This window comes from Chinchilla lanigera, unplaced genomic scaffold (assembly GCF_000276665.1).
Source record: "Chinchilla lanigera isolate Chin_1 unplaced genomic scaffold, ChiLan1.0 scaffold00154, whole genome shotgun sequence".
NCBI lineage: Eukaryota > Metazoa > Chordata > Mammalia > Rodentia > Chinchillidae > Chinchilla > Chinchilla lanigera.
This window is the reverse complement of record NW_004955555.1, coordinates 1,462,458-1,489,520: the sequence shown is the minus strand read 5'-3', so window position 1 is coordinate 1,489,520 and position 27,063 is coordinate 1,462,458. Positions and strand designations below refer to the sequence as shown.

At 54.2% G+C, this 27,063-nt stretch overlaps 1 protein-coding gene across 3 annotated transcripts; it reads left to right on the top strand.

The window, feature by feature from the left end:
• Positions 1 to 8,109: 8,109 nt before the first annotated feature.
• Positions 8,110 to 26,490, top strand: Smg9 (SMG9 nonsense mediated mRNA decay factor). 3 transcript variants are annotated; one of them, XM_005412458.2, is made up of 14 exons: positions 8,110 to 8,364; positions 10,796 to 10,951; positions 13,010 to 13,084; positions 13,160 to 13,424; positions 13,522 to 13,619; positions 14,965 to 15,077; positions 18,461 to 18,572; positions 20,213 to 20,308; positions 20,662 to 20,747; positions 23,321 to 23,427; positions 24,120 to 24,227; positions 24,373 to 24,501; positions 24,736 to 24,880; positions 25,976 to 26,066. In XM_005412458.2, the coding sequence occupies exons 2-14, from the start codon at positions 10,802 to 10,804 to the stop codon at positions 26,052 to 26,054; spliced, it is 1,563 nt and encodes a 520-aa protein (XP_005412515.1). In that variant the 5' UTR covers positions 8,110 to 8,364; positions 10,796 to 10,801; the 3' UTR covers positions 26,055 to 26,066. The 3 variants fall into 3 exon arrangements, with proteins under 3 accessions (XP_005412515.1, XP_005412514.1, XP_005412513.1); XM_005412457.2 differs by lacking the exon at positions 8,110 to 8,364 and adding an exon at positions 8,425 to 8,488; XM_005412456.2 differs by lacking the exon at positions 8,110 to 8,364 and adding an exon at positions 8,511 to 8,677 and having other exon boundaries at positions 25,976 to 26,490.
• The last annotated feature ends 573 nt before the right edge of the window (positions 26,491 to 27,063 follow it).

Here is a 27,063-nt window from a genome sequence, read left to right as displayed (position 1 = left end):
CGGAGCTCGCTTCTGCAGCGAGGGAATCGGCAGGGAAAGGGCACAGGTAAAGATCTCAAAGATGCTGGAAAAGGGGCCGGGGTGCAAAGCTCTCCAAAGACAGGGAGGTTGACTGAAGGGCTGGAGGTGGATGTGGGGGCCACTGTGAGAAAGATGAGGCTTTAGTCATCTGACTAGGACACAGGAACTTCTCACCCGCATGCTGATTCTGTAAGGAAAAGCTGACAGTACTTATTTACATTTATCTTTTTGGGGGTGAGATGTTAAGTGGTGCATGAGGGACACTGATCCTAAAGATAAGGTGAATGAATTTTTGCAAATTGCTGTGTTCATGTAGATAACCAGATAACGTTTCCAACATCTTTTTTTTTGTCTTTTTTTCCGGTACCAGGAATCGAACTCACAACCTTGCGCTTGCCAGGCAGGCGCTGTGCCGCTGAGCTAAATCCCCAGTCTTTTAATAATTATCCAAGGGGCTGGGGATTTAGCTCAGCGGCACAACGCCTCCCTGGCAAGCGTGAAGTCCTGAGTTCGATTCTAGGTACCAAAAACAAACAAAAAAAAGAGATAGTTATTGATAAAAGGACAAGGTAACCTGCTTAAAACAAATAAAACTTAGGGAGGGGATAAAAGTATAGATGACTGTCAATACTGGGCAATGGGTATGTGGGAGTTCTTTATACTGTGGTACTTTTGTTAATATTTTAAAAATTTGTAATGATCCAGGTGTGGTGGTGCATGTCCATAATCCCTGTACTCAGGAGGCTGAGGCAGGAGGATCACTATGAGTTTGAGGCCAACCTGGGCTACATAGTGCATTGAAGCAGCCTGAACCTACATAGTGAAATCCTGTCTCAAAAAAAAAAAAAGTTAAGAAGTTCAAGCTGGGTGTGGTGGCAGCTGTAGTCCCCGGAGGGGACACGAAAAGGATTGCTGCAAATTCAAGGTTAGCCTGGACTGTACAGTGAGATCCTGTCTCAAAAAAGAAAAAAAAAAAAAAAAAATCCCAGTAAAAAGTATCACTCTCCATCCAGTTGGTCAGGCCCACAGCCTTGAGAACCGCTCCATGCTGCACCTCATGATGTTTTGCTATATGTATACTTTATGAAATGGCTCAATCAAGCTAATTACCAGGTGTCTTTCACCACATAGTTATTTTTGGTGGTGAGAACACCTCAAACCTGCTCTTCGAGCGATCTTCAAGTCCACGCCACCGTGTTATTAACTCCAGTCATGGGGGTGGACAAAGATCGCAAGGGTAACTTCGGAGTCACCCCTGATTCACGCTTCCTCTCGCGCCCGTTTATCCCTGACTCTACCCGCCAAACGGATTCCAGCCCTTGACCCTCTCGCTTGTCTGCTAGTGCATCTTCCTCTGCCTCCCGAGCCACCTCGCCCAGGCGGGCGGAGCGGCTTCATCATCCCTTCCTCGCACTCTTGCCAGGCAGCGGGCCATTCTCCCGGCAGCAACCAGCACTGTTTCCATTTCTCTTCTGGGGGCTCAGATACTAGTCATGCGGCTCAAAAACCTTAACACATCTTAAGGTCTTCCTTGCAGCTCTGACCATAGGCAACCACTATAAATCTCTGTTGTTCACTACGGAGATCTTTTAAAAACACACAGCAGAACACGTGGTCCTCACATACAGCCCTCCCATGGCTTCTATTATATTTGAAAGGTCCAGGGGCTTAGCTGGCCTACAAGGTCCTGTGTAACCCAACCCTATCCACATCTCCATCCCTAAATGATCCTGTCCCTCTGCCCTTCCCACCGCTCTGCTCGTCACTCTGGCTACCTGGACAATCCTTGAAGAGTCACCCTGTGCGCTTGTGAAACACATACTCGGTCCTTGAGCGCAAGGGTATTGCTCTGGAGGTTTAGGCAGGAGGATCGCTTGGGAGTATGAGACCAGCCCAGCAAAACAGTGAGAACCTATATCCAAAATACTCACACACACACACACACACACACACACACACACATGAGCTGCTCATACATTTACCTTTTATTTATCTTTGTCCCTGTTTCCTGGCATACAACTCCTACAATCCTTGAGCACTCCCAAGTGAGGGTGTTTTTTCTGTGCGAATGAAACAGAAAGCAGCCCCTCAGGGGGCTCCAGGGTAGGGGTGTCACTGGCAAGACTGCAGGATTAGAGCACTGGGACTTTTAGCCCCATCCCTAACCTCCGGGGGAGGGACAGGGGCTGTTGAATTAATAGACAACAGCTAATGATGAAATCAATCACATCCCATAATGAAGTCCCTACAAACCTAAAAAGTCAGGGTTTGAGGAGCTTCTGGACAATTGAACATGTTCCTAGAGCTGGCATGTCCAGGGAGGGCATTGAAGTTCCACATCTTGCCCTGCAAATATTTTCATCTGTATCCTTTATTAAAAAAAACAAACAACCAAATGTTTCCCTGAGTTCTGCAAGCCAAATTAGCAAATTAACTGAACCCCTGAAAGACGGTGTGAAAACCCCAATTTATAAACCATCAGTCAACACAGATAAAACCACCTGCAGCTTGTGACTGGCACATGAAGGGTGAGGGGACAGTCTTAGGACTGAGGTAGACAGTGTCACAACTGAGCTGAGCTACAGGTCACCCGGAAGGCATCTGCTGCAGATCTGACCTCTGCCTGGCGCGTGGGGAAATCCCCGCAGCCCATATCTGGTCTCAGAAGCCCTTGTGAGAAACTGTGGGAGAACCTGAAACCAAGTTTGTTTTTTCCTCTCGCAGGTCCACTCCCACCTGAGGGTCTTTCGGTTACGTGCCCAGCGTCTTCCTGTGGGTTCATTTCCTTACTTCCTTCAGGCCTCTGCTTCAGAGTAACTGCAGTGACTACTTGTCACTCTGATTTCTGTTACTCCCGGTTCTCTTTTACTTAGAATTTTTTTAAACTAGTAAACCTGTATAACGTGATGTTTTGATTTATGTACATGTTGTCAAATGGCTACATCCAGCTAATTAACAACTGCCTTACCTCATATACTTATTTTTTTCTTTTGTGGTGAGAATACTTAAAATCTACTCTCAGCAAAATTCAAATATATGACATATTGTTATTAACTGTAGTCACCATGTGGAACATTGGACACCTTGAACTTGTTCCTACAGTTAAGGGTTTTTTGCGGGGGGTACTAGAAATCGAACTCAGGATCTTGCACTTGCCAGGCAGGTGCTGTGCTTGAACTTGTTTCTGTGTAGCTGAGATTTTGTACCTTTTAACCAACATCTTCCCTGTTCCCCACCACTGACGTTCTGTTCTTTACCTGATGTCATCTGAGCCACTAAGACACATGCTGGGCAGAAGGAGAGAAGGTGCTGTCCCATTGACTACAGGATTCCGCCCACAGCTTTGCGGGCAGAGGACCAGAGCTCTGTAATTCATTCACTACATGAATGCATGAAATGAACAAATTAATAAAGAGCTGAATGGACTGTTTGGCAGTAGCTCTCAAAATTCCCAGTGCACATAGCTTTTGACTCACAAATTCTAGTTCAAACAAGATATTGCACTGAAAATACTGGCACATGCACGCACTCAGATGTACAAAGATATTAATGACAATAAATGTCATTAACAATACAAGTTCAGAAACAAATCTGAATGCCCATCAGTAGGAAACTGTTCATGAAGGTCAGGGTGGCCACACAACAGCATTCCATGCTGCTAACATGGTGTCTGACTAACCTGATGACTCATCACCAGGGCCGGCTGCCTGGTACCGGGGGGAAACTGTGGGCTCGCCCCAGAGTGAGGCAGGCTTGGGTTGGAATCCAGGGCCTAATAAGGCCCTTCTCTCTTTCACTCATTTTTCTATATCTGATAAACAAAAAAGGGGAAGGTTGTCGTGATATGCATATAGCAGGGAAAATAGAGCCTGGTACGCTGTGGGCCCAGCATCAGTGCCAGGTCTCTCCTTTCCCCTTTTCAAGCCACTCCCACCAAGGGTTGCCCGAATGTAGAACCAGAAATGGAAGGTGATACCGCGTTGAGGAATTCAGGTTAGCAAAACGGATGATGGCCCGAGAGGAAGCAGCAGAAAGGGACACTGAAAGATATAATCCAGGGATGGTCTGTCGTGTGTATCTTCATTAAACACTCACTGATAAAAGCAAAATTCTGAGATGTTCTAAATTTAATGACCAAAGCCAGGCATGGTGGTGCGTGCCTATAATCCCAGCACTCGAGAGGCTGAGGCAGGAGGATCGCTGTGAGTTGAGACAAGCCTCGGCTACAAAGTGAGCTTAAGGCCAGCTCGAACTGCATAGGGAGTCCCTGTCTCAAAAAAAGCCATAAACAAATAAATAAATTTAATGACTGGCAGATGTAAGAGAGATGGGGGAGGTCAATCAGTTAACAGTTAAGGGCCAGAACCAACAAGACTACTTTGCATTCTTGAATATATGTTGAAACTTTCACTCAAATCCCATCCTGACCATATCCGGGTTATAAAACCAGTGATCCAACAAGAACTTCCCCAAACTGCTTCCCTTTACATTACCTCACCCCTCATCTACAGCCAATGTAAATTCAATAGAAACAATTTATGCTTTCCTTCTCCAAGTTTTCGTTATAAAAATACTCTTAGCTCTAGTCCAGCACGTATTTTTCCAACTATTATCTAACCTGACTGCTGGAAGCGTTGGGAACTCAGCCCAGGACCTAGTCCTTTTTTTTTGCCTAGCATCCCTAGTGGCTCAATGCATACTCACATTTCAAATCCCCTGGTCTCAAGAGTTCTGGTTTAACACCACAATCTCTCAGAAGAATCTGTAAACAACAGAACATAAATCAGTCTGTGTGACTGTGTTGCTGGCTAGTTTGGGTTTTTGCTTTAATAGAAATGGAAATTATAACTGAAGCATCAATTTATAGGAAAAAGGCTTTAATTGGAATGGGAGAGGGAAGACAGAAAAAGAAGAGACACACACAGTCTGCTACAGGGGTTCAGCCTGGCCCACTTGCAAAAGCAGTTTTTTGTTTGTTTGTTTTTTTGAGACAGGGCCTCACTATGCAGTTCAGTCTCACTTTGTAGCCCAGGCTGGTCTCGAACTCACAACGATCCTCCTGCCTCAGCCTCCCAAGTGCTGGGACTACAGGCATGCGCCACCACGCCCCAAAGCAGCTTTTAAGGATTGAATAGGAACCAGTTTATCATCATCTCAGTCCTGGTGTCACAGTTCTGCAATCTTCATGGCTGAGGGATGGTTTTGTTCCCAGGTAATGATGGTCTCTGTGGTGGTCTGTCATGTAGGGCTCCACCTTTCTGGGAATCTAAGTGATCTCAGGTGTGGCTGGAGGCTCCTGGGTGTAGCTGAATCTCTCGTAAGCCTTTTATCTTGGTGTCCTCAGTTTTGAAGGCGGCAGGGGTGAAGTCTTTATTTATTTTTGAGACAGAGTCTCACTATGCAATTCAGGCTGCCTTGAGCTCACTTTGTAGCTTAGGCTGGTCTCGAACTTGCAATGATCCTCCTGCCTCAGCCTCCCAAGTCCTGGGATTACAGGTGTGCACCACCACACCTAGCAAAGAGTGAAGTCTTGTAAACTCAGGGCTAAGCAACTCTTTAAGGCCAGCTCTGTCAAATTAATAATCCATTTCTGTCCAGGGTGAACAGGTCCCGAGAATGAGGTACTGCAGATGAATAGAAAAGTAAGAGGAAGGGGCTGGGGATTTAGCTCAGAGGCAAAAGCGCCTGCCTGGCAAGCGCGAGGTCGTGAGTTCGGTTCCCGGTACCGGAGAAAAACAAAAAAACAAAAAACAAAAAAAAAAGAAAAGTAAGAGAAAAAAGAAAATCAAGAGAGGCAAAATTCTGGGATCAGGGTGCTAGCAGCCTATAGGACTGAAGCCCCGATTACTCATTTGAGTGACTCTTTATTCAGAAAGAACAAAAGCAGCAGCAGTACAAATGGGAGGATCTCAACTGATTTAGCAAGGACAATAAATAAGACTTGACTAGTTAGCCATCATGTTATCATTCCTTTGGGCATATCTCAGCAAAGCACTTAGCTTTCCACGTTTTTGCTAGACTTCCTCCAGAACCCAAGAATCATGGCTTGGTCAGGCCTGAGGCAATACAGTGAAAAAGTAACTAAAGAATGTCCTTTTCTACACAGCTCCCGGACAGGCATTCCCTAAATGATCAGTATACCACTATACAGAGCTGAGAAGAGATTCGACCCACACTTACAGCATCAAAGGATACAAAATGAAAATCAAACTTCGTTCTGCTTTTAGTTACTTAACAGTAATCTGCACGCCCAAGTGAAGAGTCATGGTTTATAGCAAAATTAACTTTTCAGTCCCTGACTGCGCCAGAAGAAAATACAAACCATGCTGTTAATGAACAGCAAGTAAGGCCCCAGGATTCAGCCTGTCCCCCACCCCCACTGGCCCCCGACTGTGACATGATTGTGTCAACTGCCCTTTTCACCTAGCTTTTGGCAGCCTGGACAAACAGTTCTGTCTGGCACTTGGGGGGAAGGGAGATAGCAGCAATGATGAGGCCGGGGAGAAAGCAGCTCTCAGTCAACCACTATCATCACGTGCAGACCACAATATGATGACACAGCGCTAATGTGCACCAGGCACTTCCACCCACTTAACCCCGACAGCCACGCTGTCAGGTGCCACTGTCTCCATTTCACAAATGGGGACTTACAGGTAAAGAGCATTAAGGAACACGGCCAAGGTCTGCACTATTTATTCTCTGAACTCCGCTGCTTTGCTATAACAGCTCCAGAAAGAAAGCAGGAACTAATGCTTTAGGGAAAGAAACCGGAGACCAGAGGAGGAGGCTCACTTTCATTCTTTCATCATCTTTTTGGTGCTTAAATTAAATCAGTATTGCTGGGGATTTAGCTCAGCGGCACAGCGCTTGCCTGGCAAGCACGAGGTAGTGAGTTCGATTCCCGGTACCAGAAGAAAAAAAAGAAAAAAAAAAAAAGTTCCAGGGCTGGGGATTTAGCTCAGCGGCCAGCGCCTGCCTGGCAAAAGCAAGGTCGTGAGTTCGATTCCCGGTACCGGGAAAAAAAAAAAAAAAAAAACCACAGTACGTGCACAAAGTACCTGTTCAAATAACATTCGTTTATTTATTCATAGTTCTGGAGTTTGAACCCAAGGCATTCTCTCCGTGCGGCTGCTTCAGCCCCTTTTCCCCGTTTAAACTTTTTGTGTATGTGCTGCCAAAGCGAGCACTTTAACTTTTTGAAACAGGGTCTCCTTAAGTCACTGAGTTGCTCAGGCTGGGCTCCACTGTGCGATCCTCCTGCCTCGGTCTCCTAGAGTGATGCGATTACAGGCATTGTAATATAATTGAAGAAAACGTTACGATTTCAAATGAAAAGCGGGAAATTTCCACGCACTCTGCTCTAGCAACCACCGTCCCCAGCTACCGCAGTATTGGATTGCGCATGCGCCCCTGCAGGCCACGCCCCTGCCCGGGAGTCCGCAGGGCTCTGCCCGCGGGCTTTTGAATTTTTGGAGCTTGAGTGGACGCCTCTCACCGCGGAGGCGGAAGGATTTATATCGTAGTCCTGGCCCCGACTGGGCCGCGAGTCCCCGAGCCTTCAGAATCTGACCCGCCCACCTCTACCGTCCCATCCCACACCCCTGGAGGGGGAGACCCTCAGTCCAAACCTGAACCTTTCTCCTGGATACCTCGCTGTCTTTGCTTAGCTGTTCTCCTCGCCTGCCCGACCTCGCGCTCTTTCCTAAGTGATCTGAGCCCCTCGCCTTTTCCCTCCACAGACCAGGTTCCTTTCCAGGGCGCACTAGGTGTAAATCATTCCAGAACACTCAGCACAGGACACTAGAACTATTCCCCGCCGCTCCAGCCCACCACACCCCGCCAACACCACTGAAGAAGCGGGCTTCGAACTAGAAATCTGCTATTCCCCGCTTCCGCTTTCCCCACCTCCTCACCCCCTTGCGGACAAGACGCGCACGCTCTTTGTCTTCTGCGGCCCGCTCCCGCCGCCGACCCGTAATCCGCATGCGTGCTACAAACCTAACACTTCCATCAACGCATGCTCAGCCTAAGCCATTTGCGGGACTAGCCCGCGGCGCATGCGCAAAGCCAGCAGCCGGCGGGACCTGATTTCAGCTTGGCCTCGCGATACCTCCTCCTCCTCCTCCTCTTCCTGTCTGAGGCTGGAAGGTGCCTCTTCCGGGACGCCCAGGCCAGTTCTGTACTAGTCGGTGTGCGTTTTTTCTGTGTCCTTCTCACACCCTCGATCCCCAGCCACTATTTACTAGCTGGTGGCTTGTTGTGGAACTTCCCTGCCCCCACCTCATCCAGTCGCAGAGAGAGAGCGCGCGTCCCGCCCCAGGAGCCAATCAGCAGTCGCCTTAGGTAAGGCGCGAGCCCGCGCGAAGGACGTGCGGTGGGGGCGGGGCTTGGGGAGGCGGGGCGCGCCACAAGTCCCGCCCCTTCCGCGACCGCGCTCCACCGGTCCATGGGAGGCGTGTGCGGCTGGGTAGGGAGCCGGGGCTGCGGGTTAGCCAGAGGTTGGCCGGTCGGGGTAGGGGCGACAGTAATGGATAAGTAGAAATCAGCTGGGAGTTCGTAATAAGCAGAGCCTAAAAGGGCGCCCTGAAAGGACTGAGAAAGCCCTTCTACTTGCATGTCAAGCTTAACTTCCAGGAGATTGTGGGCGGCCCTCCAAGTAAGGAAACCTGAGTTGCGGGGAGGCTTTCTAAACCGAACCTGCAAATGCATGTTGAAGTACTAGTGAGCCCCTAGAAACAGGTGTGAACAGGTTATTGTGAAGTTCCGGGGTGGCAGGGGCCCCAAGAGGATAGATGGAAATACAGCTGGAAATTGGGAGCTCCCTGAATAACTTGAAAGTAGATGCTTTGGCTCTGGAAGGTCCCCCGAAGGGAATGTGTGAAGAGATGCTATAAGTACTGAAAAAGGCCCCCAAAGAATGGGTAAATTAGACTCCTCCTGGGAGGTCACTACAGGAGCCCTGTGAATAGACACGAAATAGGCTGGCTGAGTTTGGGAGATCCCCAAAGGAGCCTGGAAACAGCAGTGGGGTACCCAGATTGTATATAGATGAGTGCTCCCTCAGGGCTGTTAAACAGACTCACAGTACTGTGGCTAGTCTCAGAGTAATCAGAAGTGGACACTTATTTGCCAGGAAAGGGATCCTCCTAGGTACCTGAACAGACACTGGTGCTGGGGCAGAGTCCCCGGTGGGGGTGAAGACAGACACTTAAGCACTGGGGAGGTTTCCAGAATAACGTGGAAACAGACACTTAATTGCAGGGGAGGAAAGAGTCTCGAGTTCTGGGGAGATGGCCTTTGGAGACTGTAAACAGTCATTTAAGTGCTGAATGAATCATCTTCCATAAACAGGCCCTTGCCCTCCTCTGTCTAGGAAGGCCATCTTCATCCCCGTTTGTGGCTGGGGAGAGGTCACTTAGCCCAGCGAGAGGGGCTAGACAAGCAGAGTTGTTCCTGCATCCTGTAAATAGATACGTTAGTTTTGGAGTGTCTGTCACTGGGGCCTATTGATGTCGTCACTGAGGTTGCGCAGGGAAGGATTCATAGTGACTGCTCTTACGAGCTAAGTGTGGCTGAACAAACGCTCTTAAAGGACAGTTGTGCTAAGCTCTGCGGAACACATTGCCTCTGTCTCGATACTCACCTTTGCCCTTGTATCAAGGAGGAGGCCGTAGACATTTTGTAAACTGATAGCTGTGGCTGTGTTCCAAAGAGACACTGTGTTTAGAAAAACAGGACACAGACCCTATTTGTCCCAGTAGCCACAGTTTGCCAGCCTGACCGCTGAGCTGGGGCAGATAGCCCCATACGGTCTCCCGAGGGACCCGTCAACCAGTACTTAAATGGTAAAGCTGGTCCACTATCTTACAGGACATCTTAATGAACACTGAGAGCTCTAAAGGAAGTGAAATTTGGAAAGAGGGATGGCAGACCCTCAGGCTGGAAAGTAAACAAACTGAAATTTAGATACCAGCTTCCGTTAGGGCCCGAGAATGCTGGAGCCCCAGCCCCGTGTGTACCAGTATTGAGTGACCAAAAGGCGTAGTTCTGAGGAGCTCGTTAGTGATTTGTAAGGAAATGATTTGCTGCGTTTGGTTGTTGGGGGTTTTTTTGGTACCGGGAATCAAACTGAGGACCTCGTGTTCGCCAGGCAGGCGCTGTGCCACGGAGCTATCCCCAGCCCAACTTGCTGCATTTGGGGAGGGAGAATATCCCCGTATGAATCTGCCCTATGAGTTGTGCTGCTGTTGGAGCATTTCAGTAGTTAGAGATAGTTTTGGTGACAAGAAAGAGAAATATGTTTGCTTCTCGCTGCCTCCAGAGGTTAGTATGGGGCTGCTGAAGCTTCTGTCCTGCTGTACCATGCTGTCCATCAAGTGGCCTTGTGGCCCCAAGTGGCTGCCTGAATGTCACCCTCCACACGCACGTGCCTTCCAGCCAGGAGAAGGAAAAGACGCACACTAGCCTCTGTACAGGACAGTTTCTGAAAGCTGCCAAACCACACTTCTGGTATATCATTGGCCAGAAAGTGTGTATAGTCATGTGGCCCCACCTAACTGCACACAGAACTGAGAAGTGTGTTTGGGACAGCCATGGAGCACAGGACTGGGTTTTACTCTTCTCAGAGGAGTAGGCAGTGCCCAGAGAGAGCCAGTTGGCAGCTGCCGGCCAGCCACAGAGCTCGCTTGGAGGGCAGTGCCTCCGTACAGTCCAGGGGCAGCCAAGTGGAGTGGAAAGAGACTCTCTACCTGAAATCCCCTCGTCTCTCCTGCAGGCCACCATGTCTGAGTCGGGGCACAGCCAGCCTGGGCTCTACGGGATAGAGCGGCGCCGGCGGTGGAAGGAGCCCGGCTCTGGGGGCCCCCAGAATCTCTCGGGGCCTGGCGGTCGGGAGAGAGACTACATCGCACCGTGGGAAAGAGAAAGACGGGTGAGTGGCCTCACGAGCAGCATACCTGTTTCTCGTTGTCCCACGAATGTTGCTTGAACACCTGCTGTGTGCCAGGATTTGAGGATGGATCTCGAAACAAAGCTGTGAAGTGAGAAGGTGGAGAAGAGGAAGGGGGTTGTTTTAGATAACATGGTGAGAAGACCTCTCTGAAAAGGGAGTGACTTTTGAAAGGAGACTGAAGGAGGTGAGGGAGGAAACCACGTCAGAATCTGACTTGACGAGCATTCCACATGGCAAGAACAGCCCTTGCAAAGGCCCTGGGGCAGCCCATGTCTGCGGTGTTCTTGGAGGCCAGTCTGCTCAGTGGATGCAGAAGGAGGGAGACTGGGAGGGTCTGAGATCAGAGCGGTAACAGGTTGGGTCCTGTGGGGCCTGGCTTTCATGCTGAGTGCGGCTGGCGTTGGATGGTCTGAGCTGAGAGGTACCCGTCTTAGAGCCGTGCGACAGTAGCAGTGGCACCGTTACTGAGGAGCGGGCCATGTGCTCTGCAAAGTGCTTCCCGCCCTGGGCGTCTTTCTGAACCCATACACTCCCCTCACGAAGTAGAGAGACCCAGTGTTCACTAATGAGGGCTGTGAGTCCCGAGGTGAAGGGGGCTAAGCCGGAGTCAGAGGGCTTTGGGCCGCGCTCAGGTCCTGATCCAGGTCCAGGCCCAGCGCCATGTCCAGGCCCTAGTCATTCTGCCTAGTCAGTGCCCTGCCCTGGCCTGGGCCTCGGGAGGTCCGGGTTTGTGCCGTGGCCCTTCCTTGCTCCTGCCCCCGGCTCTTTCCCTGGGCGCTGCCCCCTCAGACACTCGGCAGGGTAGAAGGAAAGAACACTTGGAGCCAGTTTCTGAGCTGTAAAACTACAAACCCAAGACCGATGCTTTCGCTGTGAGCTGGGCTCCTGCTGCTTCCTTCTCGGGACTGTACAGCAGCGCACATGGGCTCTTCCACGCATGTCCTCTTGGGGAGCGCTCCCCTCATCCTGCCCCATCAGCCCTGCTCCCTGCACACGCAGCTCCCAAATCCCTTCTTGGTCCCAGGCTTGGCTGCCTTGCCGCAGCTGCTGCCTCTGGCCCTGTGCACTGCAGTACCCCCAACTGGGCCTCATCCCGGACGCATCTCCCCGCCCTGATCCCCGTGCTGGGCGTGCGCAGGGCTGGGCATCAGCCGTCAGAGCATCCTGCCCGTCACCTCCACCCTCACGGATCGCTACGCCTCCTGCAGCCCCGCAGCCCCTCCCTCGAAGCGCTCCCCTCTTCGGAGCACTTGGTCCTGCCTTTTGTGTGCCTTCACTGTGAGTGAGGGAGTGACGTGGGCGGGGTGCAGGTGAAGATCTCGGTCTGTGGGGGGAGAGGCAGACCCAGGGAAGAGGAACAGGATCTGAACCAAGGTCTCTCTGTGCTCGTAAGATCGGGGGTGAGCCAGGGGGGCTGGAAGCGGGCAGCACGTGAGACTCTGGCTGCCAGCTTGCTGGGCAGGGGCAGGTCAGAAGGGCCTGGGGTGGCAGGTGCTCGGCTGCTCTCCCATGGTGCTTCCGGCCTCAGGTGCCACTCTGGCCACTCGCTGGTTCTGGCTCCTGTCGTCTTGTACCCATCCTGTGAAGAAGGAGCTCCTGTCCCTACGCACCAGAGAACAAAACCAAAGCATCAGAGAGGCGGCTCCTTACCCAAGTCCACCCAGCCAGCAAGAGGCAGGGCCGGGCTGAAACCTAGATCTGTCCAGCTGCACGGGCCCAGCTGCTTCCTCCCTGGACGGCTCTAGGGAGCAGCCGATCAGAAGCGGGGAGGAGAGGATTCTGGAGCCAGACCGCCTGGGCTCACACCCCGGCTCCATTGCTTATCGACTGTGTGACTTTGAGGAAGCCACTTCCCCTCGCTGTGCCTCAGTTTTTTCCTTTGGTAAAATGGGAGTAAACGGGAGTCTCGCAGGGTGGTTGTAGGGTTGAGGGAATCACATGGAGGCTTTTAAAGTAGAACCTGCCACATAGCCGCCATCTGCATGTCCCGGAGAGCCAGGGGACAGTCCTGAGTAACCGTCTCCCTCCCTCCCTCAGGATGGTAGCGAAGAGACCAGCACGGCAGTCATGCAGAAAACTCCCATCATCCTCTCGAAACCTCCAGCGGAGCGGGTGAGTGGCAGGAGGAGGAGGGCAGCGGGCAGGGAAGGGGTCTCCTCCACAGGCTGAACCCTCTTCCTCCCATAGTCTAAGCAGCCGCCACCCCCAGCTGCCCCTGCCGCGCCTCCCACTCCAGCCCCTCTGGAGAAGCCCATCGTCCTCATGAAGCCGAGGGAGGAGGGGAAGGGCCCGGCAGCTGGGACAGGCGCTTCCACCCCCGAGGGCACGGCCCCGCCACCTCCTGCAGCCCCTGCACCACCCAAGGGCGAGAAGGAAGGACAGAGACCCACACAGCCCGTCTACCAGATCCAGAACAGGGGCATGGGCACGGCCGCGCCCACAGCCATGGACCGTGAGTTGGGGCTGGGCAGGCTGGGCCAGACGGGCTTGGGAGTGACGTCCGCTCTACCCAGACCCTCACCCTCTTTCTCCTCCTCCCTCCTGTCCAGCCGTCGTGGGCCAGGCCAAACTGCTGCCCCCAGAGCGCATGAAGCACAGCATCAAGTTGGTGGATGACCAGATGAATTGGTGCGACAGCGCCATTGAGGTACGGGGTCCCTTCCTGAGCTTCGCAGGGGCCTTTAGCAGGCCTTTCCCCGTCAGCCCGCTTCCGGGCAGCTGCAACAGTGAGGGCTGGAATCAGTTCTCACCTAACAGGGCTAGTTTCGTCCAGCTCAGCTCTGCTGTGTGCAGCATCCTGAAGTATGCAAGAGCCCTCACTGCTGCCCCAGGTGCCTGGGATCTCTGCACCATCTCCTGGCAGAGTCCTCTGGACCCTACCGATCGGGTCAAAACCCTTCAGTGTTAACTGCTGTCATTCCCACTCCCCGGAGGTGCCTGGTCCCTGCAGCCTCTGCTGTGGTCCAGACCTCACGGGCCTGGCCCAGGGTACCTGCCTCCCCTCTTGGCCGCCTTTTCTCCCCACACCTGTCATGTCACACTTCTGCTCAGGTCCCCCAGGGTGTCCCCTCCTCCCCCAGCAGCCTGACCTTAAGACCTCTGGGCCTGTGTGTTGCCTGGCTCCTGCCCCCTCTGTGTTCCCTGTGTCATAGATCTTTCTGCTGTGATGACAGAATTCTGTGTGTGCTGTCTGGTGTTGTGGTCACTGCCCGCGTATCGGGCTGTACAACTAAAGATTTTAAATTCTAGCTTTAGTTAATATAAATAGATAGCCACACGAGATCTGTGCCTACCATACTGAACAGGGGCTGCTCTTCTGTTTTAAGGTTTTAAACCTCTTTAAAGTTTGATGAGCCCAAGGTTTTTTTGTTTTTTGTTTTTTGTTTTTAAAAGCTTTTCTGGCAGTTCTGAGGCACAGCAGTTTAGGGCAGAGCTGCTTGCCCTTGAAGAGTGTCTCTTTTGCCCCCTGGTGGTAAAAGTCGGCAATGCCGGTAGCCCAGAGGTAGAGGTCTCAGGAAAGCCTCTAGGGGCTCTTAAACCCCACACCAGAGCGGAGATGTTCTGATGTGCCCTGTGCACGCCACTCCCTTTGTTGTGCGTTCCCTTGCTTTCCCAGCCTGCCGGAGCAGGAGTCCGCTGCAGCAGCCCTTAGAGACTGCATCTTCTGTTCCTGGGCCCCACACTCCCTTCTGCAGGGTCAGCCTCCTCGTCCGTGCTGTGATCCAAGCACTCTGACTTCCTCCTTCTTTTAGTTTCTTGACCGTCCCGGGCTCCTTTCTACGTCAGAGCTCTCACAGATGCTGATCTTGGCGCTCAGAACATTCCACATAACCCCACTATGACACAGACAGGAAAGAGGCCCTTTGCCCAGATGAGAAGTTTTTTCTCCTATCTGATAAAGCAGGTGTGCCAGCCACAAAGTCTCTGGGGTGCGCCCCAGCCCCCGACCCCTGACAGATTTGTCAGACTCGCGTTCCTCCGTCTTCCCACAGTACCTGCTGGATCAGACTGACGTGTTGGTGGTTGGCGTCCTGGGCCTGCAGGGCACAGGCAAGTCCATGGTGATGTCGTTGTTGTCAGCCAACACTCCCGAGGAAGACCAGAGGTGAGGGGGCATCAGGTCCAGGTGCAGGAGGCCAGCAGGGAGGTGGGCGCTGGCTGGGGCAGGGGCAGGGTAGCCCGGGCGTTCTAAGTGCTATTACCAAGGGCTTCTGGGAGCTGTGTCTCCTCCCTGGGGCTCAGTTCTCTGTTGGGTGAGGGTGGGTATGAGCCGGACTAAGTACGTGTGGCGCCAAGACCACCTGTGTCGCTCTTTCTCCTCCCTCCCTGCCCTGCCCGGGAAATGGCCTGGAGCCCAGCGGGGAAGCTGGCTGATAAAGTCATTAAGGCTTTGGGTTCAGGCCCACCTCAGGCTCAGTCCTGCTATCACCAGCTGCTTGCCCTGGGCCAGGACGTTTCACCTCCCAGTGTCACAGAGTGAGGTGGATTTTTAGAAGATAAAGCAAGATCAAGAAGGCAAAAATTTACTGGCACCTGGCATAGAGCCTAGATGCTCATGGGGTGATGGCTGATAGGATCTGGGAAATAAAGTGGGAAAGAGAACTGGATACAAGGAGTGGGTCTTATACCAGCTTCAGTCCTACTGTGTTAGCTTGGGAAAATGGCTGTACCTCCCTGGCCTGGAGAGGATGAGGCATGAGGATTCCCTGGCCTAAACAATATTCTTTAGTAAGGATGGAGTTAATTACAAAATCCGAAGTGAATTTGGGGAAAGGAAGAACTTAAGTAGGACCTGTACCCGGGTATAGTGGCACACACCTGTAATCCCAGCACTGAGGAGACTGAGGCAGGAGGATTGCCATCAGTTCAAGGCCAGCCTGGGCTACTTAGCAGGACCCTGTCTCAAAACAAACAAAAGATATAGGTCCTGAAACGGGGCAGAAAAGGGATGGGAGAAAGAGACACAAGGATTAGGGAGTCGGGGAGATACACAGCCTAACTAAGGAGGACGCAGAATCAGGGATGAGGAGGGAACACAGCCTCTTGGGGTAGTGAGGAACAGAGTCTTAGTCAGACTCAACCCTCACGGTGTACGCAGAACGTTATGCACATCTGCATTTGGGCTTTCTGTCTAGGGGAAGGATCCAGTTTTCAGCAGCTGGGGTGGGGCGCCAGTGAAGGCCCAGAGACGGTTAGAGCCACGTTGTGAGAATACCGTCCTCCGGAGCCGAGCTGCAAGACTGCTGTAGCCCTCTCCCGGGTTGGCTCCTGCCACGTCTTCTGTGCTCCCCGACTTCAGCTCAGCCGGACTGCGCTTCGGACCGCTCCGGCTCGTAGTGTTCTTTCCACGCCAGCCTGCAGTACGGTGGACTTCGGCCCTACTCTCTCCGTCGGTCTCATTGGCCGTACCTCCTCTGCTTAACTCATCTGTCCCTCCCCTCCTTCATTCCCTCCTCCTTGGTCCAAGCCTTGTTGAATGCCAGGAGCCTCCTGTGTGGACTCTCTTAGGTTTTGGTTTTTTTGAAACAGGGTCTCGCTATGCAGTTCAGTCTGGCCCTTGAGCTCACTTTGTAGCCCAGGCGGGTGTCAAACTCACAGTAATCTTCCTGCCTCAGCCTCCCAAGTGCCAGGATTATAGGCGTGTCTTGGTTTAATTCAACAAGAATTTATTGAGTGCTTAGTACGTGTCGGGCCCTGTTCTTGGTGGTAGGCATGACAATATCCAAAATTGACGAAAACATGTCCTCGCGGTGCTCACGTTCTTACAGGGGAGAGGTAAACAAATCAGCCCTTATTTAGCATGTTACAAGATGAAAACAAAAGGGAGCAAGTTGCAGGGAGGCGGTGTCGGGCCTGAGTTACAGTTTCATACAGGGCGGTCGGGGAGGGCCTGGACCAGGAGACGGTGGAGCAAAACAGATGGAGGAGAGGAGCGTTTCAGGGTGCGGGCGGGCACAGGCCACGCCTCTGAGCGGGGAGCTGCCCTGGAATTGCGAGGACTCAGCACTGCAGCCGAGCAACAGAAGAGGGGTCGGTAGCTCAGTGGTAGCGTGTTTGCCTGCTCTGCACAGAGCCCTGGTTTTGATCCCGTGCGTGCGTGTGTGCGTGCGTGTGTGTGTCTCTCACGCATGCACACACGCACGCACGCACAGAACACACTGGAGTCAAAGGAAGAGATGAGGTCAGAGAACGAAGGGGGCCGGGCCACACGGTGCTGGGCCTCGTGAGCTGTTCTCCCGTCTCTCCACCCTGCATTCCTTGTCGCACGGCAGCAAAGAGAGCTTTTCAAAACAAAACCTGTTCTGCCAGCACTGTGCATTGTCAGGGCCTTTTCCAGGCTTGTAGGCCAAAGCCCCGAGACGGCCTGCGTGGCTCTGCTTGCTGCGTCCCTGTCCCCCAGCCCTCTGGGCCCGTTCTTTCTGCTCTCGCCCAGACTCGTCCTTGCGCAGACCCCCTCTCTTGCGTTTAGAATAGTCCCCTGCCTCTGTCCCCCCACATACACTCGCTGCCGACCTCCCGTTTTCTCTCCCGCCCTCAGCCTTGCGGTTTGCCCTTCGGGGCTGCCCTTCCCAGCCCCAGCAGTTCTACCCGCAGGCCACGCGCCCGTTCTTCCTGACACCCCAGTTACTGATTTGTGTTGATTTATCAGCCAGACTAGAAGCCCCACAGAAGCAGGCTCGGTCTGTCTTGTTCACTGGTCTGTGCCGGTCCCTGGCAGAGAGGAGGCCCTGTGCAGTGTTTGCTAAGTGGGAGGTGCCAGCAGAGGCATCTCTGAGAGGTAGGAATTGCCCTTTGGCAGGCAGGTCCTGCTCTGATTTTTCAGATTGAAAGAGATAAAATCACGGAGTCACAGACTTGAACTCGGTGGTTTAAGGCAAGGCCTGCCTCTGCCTACTTCGCATTCATGTCCCCAGCAGCGGCACAGGTGGGGATGAGGAGGGCTGGCCTTTTCCTCAAGAACTGGAGAATAGGACTCCCGACTTTCACCGAGGGGACGGAGGATGTTCCGGGCTGTATCCCAGTGCCTGCCATGGAGCAGGAACACTTAGAACTAATAACTAATGATCATGCATCACTGTACATTCAGCGTTCTTCTAAGGGCTTTGCCTAGATTAACTTCACGGGAGTTCGGAAGTTTGGGTAGTATATTTATCCCCATTTTACAGCTGAGGAAACTGAGGAGAACAGGGTTGAGGGAGTGAAATGGCCCACAGCCACATCACCCAGAGGAGGCAGAGCCGAGGTTGGAACCGTCGGCAGAGCCTCTGCTCTTAAACACCTCTGCCTGTTGGCTTTGGGAACTGACCTGTGGAACCTGAGTGTGGGGAGGAGGGGAGCCCGTGAGACGAAACGTGGCTGCATGTGTGGGCTGTTGCTGCAGATGGAAGCGAGTGGACAGGCGGGGCCCACAGCTCCTGGGCGTGCACCCTGGAGACATGGGAGGCCAGGAAACTGGACTCCCAGGTGCGAACCTGCTCCTCTCCGCAGGGCGTATGTTTTCCGGGCCCAGAGCGCTGAAATGAAGGAACGAGGCGGCAACCAGACCAGCGGCATCGACTTCTTCATTACCCAGGAGCGGATTGTTTTCCTGGACACACAGGTGCCTGCCCCCAGCTGCTTCACGGGCCACAGGCCGCAGCCAGCCGGCAGGGAGGGGTTATAAGCTAGAACCCTGAGGGACCCCAGGCCGCTGCTGGGTGTCCTCAGGCAGCGAGTTGTTCTTGGCCCTTAGGCTCTTCCTGGCAGGTTTTGCCTGTGTGCCGTTCATCCTGCGGGATCTTCAGGTGGAGGCCTTTAAAGTGTGGCCTCCGGGGTGCTTCTGTCCACATCCTGCCCTTTAATGCTTCGCAGCTGAGTTACTTGAAGCTTTAACTCCCTTAAATCTCAGTTTTCCATGTGTAAGTAGGGATAAAGGTTGTGCTCAGTCTCCTAGGGGTTTTGAAGCTGCAGTAGAACGGCCCAGGCAAAGTGCTTGGCCGGGCCCTGGCCTGAGGCTCGCCTCGGCTTCTCGCTGACCAGTCCTGCATTTGCCTGCCGCTTTCCTTCTTGCTCTCCTCAGGCAGAGGCCAGGCGCTCAGCCTGCCGCCGTGCTGCCTCCCTCGGTGTGCCGTGCCCCCGGCCCACAGGCCTCCGCCTCTCTCCTCTGGACTGTGCACGTGCTCTTCTCTCTCCCTAAACCACTGATGAACTGTGGGGCCTGGGTCGGCTTGTCTGACATTTCTGTTCCTCAGGTCTCTTATGTGGGGAGAGTAAAATTGCCTACGTACCTCCTGGGGTCTTGTGAAGAGGGGTCCAGGTGAGGGCCTGGCCACAGTGCCCAGCACAATTAGGTGCTAAACACTCTTAGCAGCTAGCATTGTGTTTGGCTTGGCTGCGGCCTCTTGGGCAGCCTGCCCTTTTCTGATGCCCGCCTGCCCCCCCGCGCCTCCCATCGCAGCAGGCTCCTCCGCGTGCGCCCCCAGCTCTCCGCCTGGCAGGCTGTTCTGGGCACAGCACTTCCAGGTGCAGGGCCTGGCCCGTAGCTGGTGGTGTACTTGGAGGACCGGGTTTCTGGTCACTTCTTGTGGACGACACAAGACCATGGGAAGCCTAGAATGCGAGGTGAGCCCTGTGCCAGGCCCAGTGTGGGGACGTGGCTGAGGGCTGGGTCAGACGCCTGGGTCAGACGCGGGGAAAGAAAAGTTAACAGGACGGAGGGCCGTGCCCGCTGTGTCTGGCGTTCACAGTGAGCGGGCACGAGAGCCCTCACCAGGATTCCAGCCCCTGCCGTTTCTCAGTGGAGTGCTCCTTTGAGAGAAGTTCGGTGAGCGCGAGCCGCTCTGTCCACGCACTGACGTAATGTTTAAGTCCTCACCAAGTTTCACACCCGTCGCTGTTTTCTGACCTAAGTAATTAGCACAGCTCTGAAAGCTATGAGACAACAGATGACAAAAGGAGCCTTTAAGGGATCTGACTCATTCAAGGAAATGGTAAATTCATTAGCGCTAGGAGATTTCTCCTCTTCGGGCCTGAGGCGCTGGAGAGCCCTGAGGATTTGTACAAGAGCTAGGGAAAGTGTATTGCTTTGAAATTTTTTTCTTCAGCTTCCTCTCTCTGACTAGCGCTGTACTAATTAGAAGTCACCTGCTTGTGTCCGACCTTATTTTGTCCCTAAGAGGCCGTGTGTTTGCCTTGAATACGTGGCACTTGGGCAGCCCTGGTGGCCCCTTCCCTCACGTTGCCTTCTCTCTCTGGCTGCAGCCCATCCTGAGCCCCTCCATCTTGGACCATCTCATCAACAACGACCGAAAGCTGCCTCCCGAGTACAACCTCCCCCACACCTACGTGGAGATGCAGGTGCGGGAGCCAGGCCCGGCGGGGGGAGGGTTTTGCCTCCCGAGGACTGTGATGGGGAGCTAGACTTGGTCATTGACTGCATTTCCACTGTGGGAGGAGGGTAACCCTGAGAGTCCAGTCCAGCCTGGCTCCTTCAAGCCCCAGAGTCCCGTGCAGAAGGGTGGTGATGCTCCCTGCCTCGCCTCACCCAGGGTGGGCCTGGGATGGAAGGGCGGGCACAGCGCGTGGCACACAGATGCTGCTTGGAGGCGCCAGTGCCCCTGTCCCAGGGCCCCGCAGCCCAGCCTTGGAACCCAGAAGCCCAGTCTGGGCAGGGGAGACGCTCAGCTCTGCGTCCCTTCCTGTCCCCTCAGTCCCTGCAGATCGCTGCCTTCCTCTTCACGGTCTGCCATGTGGTGATTGTCGTGCAGGACTGGTTCACAGACCTCAGTCTGTACAGGTGAGGCGCGCTGGGGAGGGGGGTACTGGCGCAGGGTGACTCGGGTTTCACACAGCAGTCCCTTTGAGATGGAAGTAGCAGGCCCTCAGCCCCACACTCCCTCTGGAAGCCCCATGGAAGCCCCGACTGACTTTGTGGCTGAAGTAGTACCCACGTCTGCCTTTCTTGTGCTCACCTCCCAGCACCCTAGGCCGCCCGGCCCTTGCTTTCCCTGACTCACCGCATTGAAGGTTTAGGGCGCTCATGACTGCAGCTCAGCCGGTTGCATGCTTCACCCCGCTGAAAACACTTTACCTGCAGACCTCCAGCTCCTTCCTTCACGCTGCTCCGGCAGCTCAGGCCTCCCCTGACCGCTCCCAGCCTCCTGTCACTGCCCCTGCACCAGCTGTTCTCCTTCATTGCGTTACCACTCTTTCGGGAGGTGTAAGTTCAGCGGTCTCTCCCTCTTGGAGTGTAAGTCACTGCAGGGAGAGGGGCCGCCAGTGCCTCACGGTATTTGCACAAGCTGCATATGCAGCATGAATTTGTGACCACGTAGCACGAGGAGCTGGCTTGTGCCCCAGACCCACAGCCCTCAGCCTCTCTCCTCTGGATTGTCCACATCGTCTCTCCCTAAGCACTATGAACTGTGGGACCTTGGTCGGATTATTTGACGAGGGGTGTGGTCCATCCGCCCCTCACACAGTGCCATCCCAGTGATACCGTGACAGCCAGAAAAGACAGGTAGTACGGGCCTGGAGGAGCCCTGCCTGGAGCAGCTGTGAGATCCAGAAATGCCCGACAAGACTCACTCAGAATCTGTGGCCACAAGGATCTTTCACCCTCGGCCTTCAGAAGACAGTGGTGGGGGCAGCTTTGGGCCCAGGACCTAGGCAGCGGGGGGGCAGGAGGAGCTCATGGGGAGGGGAAAACTGGGTTAGAAAGCAGGTGTCTCCAAAGCTAGCAGCCCTGGTTTGGAATCCCAGCTCCTGCTGGGTCTTTCCTGAGGGGCAGACTGTTCCAGAGTGCTCTGCACCAAGAAAGCAGTTCATGGCTGGAAGCTTCCTGTTTGCCTTAGTAGCACTGGAAGCAGGGGTGCGCTGTGGGCTGGCCAATTGCAAAAAAGAAAAAAAAAAAAAAAAAAAAAAAACGCTGGGGTTGTTGTGACCAGATCTGGGTGACGTAGTTTTGAAGTATTCCCCAGCTACCATCTGCTGGGATTCATCTCACTTCCCAAATGTGTTGAACATCTACTTACACCTGGCCCTGGGCACACAGGTGTGAGAACAGGCGGGGCGCTGCTCCCGTGGAGCTTAGGTTCGGTGAGGGTGTGGCTTGGTGCACCTGCCACGGGTGGAGTTCTGAGTAGGTAGGCCCTGAAACTGCAGGTAGTCTGTGTGCATGAGGAGAGTGTCCACACACTTTACCAGACCCCGTTGACCCTACCAGGTTCATTTTACTTTTTACATACTTGGAAAGGTTATTTTTAAATAGCATAAACTGAAAGCATGTGCACATAAAAACCTGCAAACCGATATTTATAGCAGCTTTATTCATAATTGCCAAAACTTGGAAGCAAGCAAAACGTCTTTCCGTTGGTGAGTAGATAAAGAAGCTGGTGTATGCCCATGACGGTTTGTTACTCAGCGTGAAAAACAAATGAACTATCAAGCCACGAACCTTAAATGCGTATTACTAAATGAGAGAAGCCAGTTTGAAAAACCCAACGATATGACATTCTGGAAAAAGCTAAACCATGGCGCTGGTACCCAGTGCTGCTAGGATTTGTGGGTGGACAGCGATGAGTCAGCAGAGTGCAGGGATCTTAAGGGCAGTGAACCTACTCTGGTGCTGCAGTGTGTATCCACGTTGTTACACATTTGCCCGAGCCCGCAGAACACACAACACCAAGAGTGACGCCGACATACACTGGACGCAGCTGACGGCGATGTGTCACTTCGCTTCCTCAGTTGTAAGAGACTCGCCACTCTGACGGGGGCGTTGCGAGAGAGGGAAGCCGTGTGCGTAGGGGCAGCAGGTGTCCGGGAATTCTGTACTTTCTGCTTCATTTTGATGTCAACGTATTGTTCTGAAAAACAGTTTTGCTTTTTTTTTTTTGTCTTTTTGAGTCAGGGTCTCGCTATGCAGTTCAGGCTGACCGTGAGCTCACTTTGTAGCCCAGGCTGGCCTCAGCCTCCCGAGTGCTGGGATTACAGGCGTGCGCCACCACGCCTGGCTAGTTTTGCTTTGTTTTGTTTTTTGAGATGGGGTCTGTGTTGTCCAGGCTGAGCTCAACTGATCCTCCGCCCTCAGTCTCCTGGATAACTGGGACTGTAGGTGTGCGCCCTCATGACTGGCTGTTTGGTTTTGTAAATAGGGTAAGCTCAAAAAAAAAAATGTATGGTTGACAAAGGTCCATGGGTCTGGGAGGATTGTCTTTGAACTCCCTAAAACTGTGAGAAGCGTGGTGTCGATGTGACTTCCTGAGCGTGGCTGCAGCTTTCATGAGAATTTCGAGGGGAGCCTGCCCCCAGGCTGTGGGCTGGTAGGTGCAAGTGCAAAAGCCACAGCCTCTCCCCCAACCGCGGCCCCAGGTTCCTCCAGACAGCAGAGATGGTGAAGCCCTCCACGCCGTCCCCCAGCCACGAGTCCAGCAGCTCTTCGGGCTCTGATGAAGGCACCGAGTACTACCCGCACCTGGGTGAGAACTCTCGGGGCTGAGGGAGAACGAAGGGGTGAAAGCCAGGAGCCCTCTGGGGTGGTGGGGAGCCAGGGGAGCAGCTGGGTTTTGAGAGTGGTGAGGCAGGAAATCCCAAAGGATGAGCTGCTACGCCCCCTCCAGTCCCACTGCCTCAGTCCAGCCCTGGCCCCCACACCTGGGCCCGACGCCATGATCAGAATGGGACAGGGGCAGGCCTGCCTGTTTCCGGGCCCTCGGCATCTCCGTGCAGTGCTCAGGACGTGAGTGTGGAGGTCATCCCAGCGGCCCTCGTACCCACTCTCCGGCCTTTGCACCTGTCATTCCCGTGCCTATAACACCCTTCTCCCTGCTGCTGCTTTTCTGCAGAGATCTAGTTCTAATTTTATGACTTACACCCAGGGAGGGTCTCTCCTGCTGCCTCTGCCCTTGCTCCCTGTCATGCTTCTGACCGTGTGTCTGTCCTCATCTGTCATTTTCTATCAGACTGGTGGCTCCCTGAGGGCAGAACCAGATCTGACTTGGCGCTGGCTCCCCACCATTGCTGTGCACACGGCCTGCAGCTGTGCTGCAGTGCATGGGACCGTCACGGTGATCTGAACTCAGGAGTGAAGGCGGGTCCTTGGGGCGAGAAAGAGGAGTCCATGAGACCAAGCACCGCCTGCCTCACGTGGCCTATCCCCTCCCACCCCCAGTCTTCCTGCAGAACAAAGCTCGCCGGGAGGACTTCTGTCCTCGGAAGCTGAGGCAGATGCACCTGATGATTGACCAGCTCATGGCACACTCCCACCTGCGTTACAAGGGTGAGGAGCCCCGAACCTCCTCCAAACTCCTGATGAGGTCCCGTGGCAGAAACCCGGTCCAGGCTCCTGTCCTGGCTCTGCCGTCACCGCCCGCACCCCAGACCTGCAGCGCGGCGCCTGCAGGCTGACACGTTTTCTCCCCCAGGCACTCTGTCCATGTTACAGTGCAACATCTTCCCGGGACTCCCGCCTGACTTCCTGGACTCTGAGGTCAACTTGTTCCTGGTGCCCTTCATGGACAGCGAAGCAGAGAGCGAGAACCCCCCAAGAGCAGGTGCACTTGCCCGTCCGGGGCATCTGGCCGGGGGAGGCAGCCTGCCCTGGGCTGGGAGTGACAGGGACCCATCTGATCTAAGGGAAGGCTGGCCTGCCCCAGTGGGTGCTGGGACGCTTTTTCAGGTGCATTTTTCAGAGTCGTGAAGGTACAGGAAGAGCTGGGCCAAGACTGACGGGGAGGAAGCCCTCTCCTGACACTCTGCCCGTTACCTTGCCCACCCCGACTTTCCAGGGCCCGGTTCCAGCCCGCTGTTCTCCCTGCTGCCCGGGTATCGTGGCCACCCCAGTTTCCAGTCCTTGGTGAGCAAGCTCCGGAGCCAGGTGATGTCCATGGCTCGGCCACAGCTGTCGCACACAATCCTCACTGAGAAGAACTGGTAAGGGCCCTTTGCTGAGGGCGGGTGTGCGGTGTCCTGCCCCGTGCCCCCAGGCACGCAGCGGGGTTCTCGGAGATCGGTAGGATGCCAGCAGCCCCTCCTCTCCGGATCTCAGTTCCTTCCCTAGCAGTGGTGATTGCTGCCATCTTGTAGGTGCCTGGTCCGTGCCAGAGTGCCAGAGTGGCAGCTTGTTTTTTTGTAAATCATCCTGATTAGCCAGTGGGGTTCAGGTCATGTCACAGTTTACTAGTGTGGAAGCTGAGGCTCAGCGACAGGTACCGCGTGGTAGGATCACGTACCTGCAGACAGGTGCCGCTTGGTAGCTAGAAGGAACTGTGAGCCTAGTCAGGCACGAAGATTTACTCTGATGACCTGAGAGGACAACCGTACAGGAGACAGGGACAGGAGCCGCCGGAGCTGCCCTCAGCTTCTACTAGGCCACAGCATCTCCCTGGCTCATGGCCTCCCACCGTGGCCATCCTGCCCTGCCCATTGGCTCCATCCCCTTGGGCTGCACTGCTTCCCCGGCCCCTGGGTCACACGACCTCTGTGCCCAGGGCCCACGGCAAACAGGTCCCAGCTTCATCTTACTGGACGGAGACACATTTGGAAGAGAACTAGCCAACCCTCTCTGGCTTGGTCCTCAGGGTCTCTGCAGTCGGCTCTGGCCAGAGGGGTTGGGGGTGCGGACACAGCAGCCAAAAGCTGCTCACGGCTGGCAGAGTGGAGCTGGAGCCAGGCTGCTGTTCACCCCCGGCTCCGCACCTGCTCCTTAGTTTAAACCAGGGCTGGGTGAGAGGGGAGACTGGGCAAACAGCAGACTGCAGCTGCTGCTAAGGGTTTTGCACTGAGACAGCCTGGAGGGAGGTGTGGAGCCTTCCTCTCGAAGGCCAGCACCAAGGGGGCAGGTCAGACTTGGACGTAGGGCCAGGCAGTCCTCGTCCAAGCCCTCACCTTGAGCTTCGCTGCCCAGGGTAAGGTGCGGGAGGTCAGGACGACTTTGAAGAGGCTCTGGGTCGCATGCTGGGTCCTGCGAGGGGCTCTGGCTTCCTGCCTGCCAGGCTGCCCTCCCTGACCGTTGGCCTCCTCTCCCAGGTTCCACTACGCTGCCCGGATCTGGGATGGGGTGAAAAAGTCCTCTGCCCTGGCGGAGTACAGCCGCCTGCTAGCCTGAGGCCGCGGGGAGAAAAGTCGTACAGGGAACCTCTTGGACCCGCAGTGGACAGCGAGGAAGCGCGCCTGTCCTTCCGCTCGGTGGGCAGAGAGTGGAGCAGGCCCGTGGACGAGGGATCACGACTTCCCCGCCCAGAGACACAAGGTGTTTCAGGCCAGGCCCCCACCCTCAGCTGGGGGCTTGTTCAGGGGTGACTTCAGGAGATCCCACCCCCAGCCTGGCATGAGCAGCCGGTCCTAGACCCCCCCAGGGACAGGCAGTGGGAGCAGTCTGAACGGTCGCCAGGAAGCCCAGGCCACGCCCTGCCTTCCCACGTCAGGGACGGGAGCACCAGGCTGCCCTCCCTGACTCCAGGGCCTTTTCTGTAAGGTGAGGCAGGGGCTGCAGAGCTTTGTATGGGGTGGATGTGGTGGTTTAAATAAACACGGTCATATAAGCCTGCTCTCGCTCTTCCTTCCCCTCCTGCTAACGTGCCGCCCCACCCATTGGAGCCGGATGACCTTCCTTCAGGACATGTCCGGTGTGGGGCACAGAGTTCTTGGGGGCAGATAGGGACCCGTGTCTGCTAAGGAAGAAGCCCCTAAAAAGGGCCGTTCTGCCTCTCATGGGATGAAGCCTCCTTGCTGTGTGTGTGCTTGTGTCTTCTCTCTACAGTGCCTGCCTTTGGTTAAATGCCTACTTCTGCTTTAAAACATAGAACTCGTCCTTAGGTAAATACATACAGTACGTACGCTCGGTTCGCACACCTTCCCGTGCCCGTGCGGACAGTGCCTGCTGTTGGCTCAGTATGGAGGCTCCCTCCCTGTATGAGCCTCTTTGACTCCTGCTTAAAAACAGCAATTTCTGCCTTTAATTTAAATCCAGAGGGCTGGGGGTTTAGCTCAGCAGCACAGCGCCTGCCTGGCAAGCGCAAGGTCATGAGTTCAAGTGCCGGTACTGGAAAAAAAACAAACAAAAAAAGATAAATCCAGAGCCCATCCTCAGCTAAGTGCACTGTACCGTTCCCACA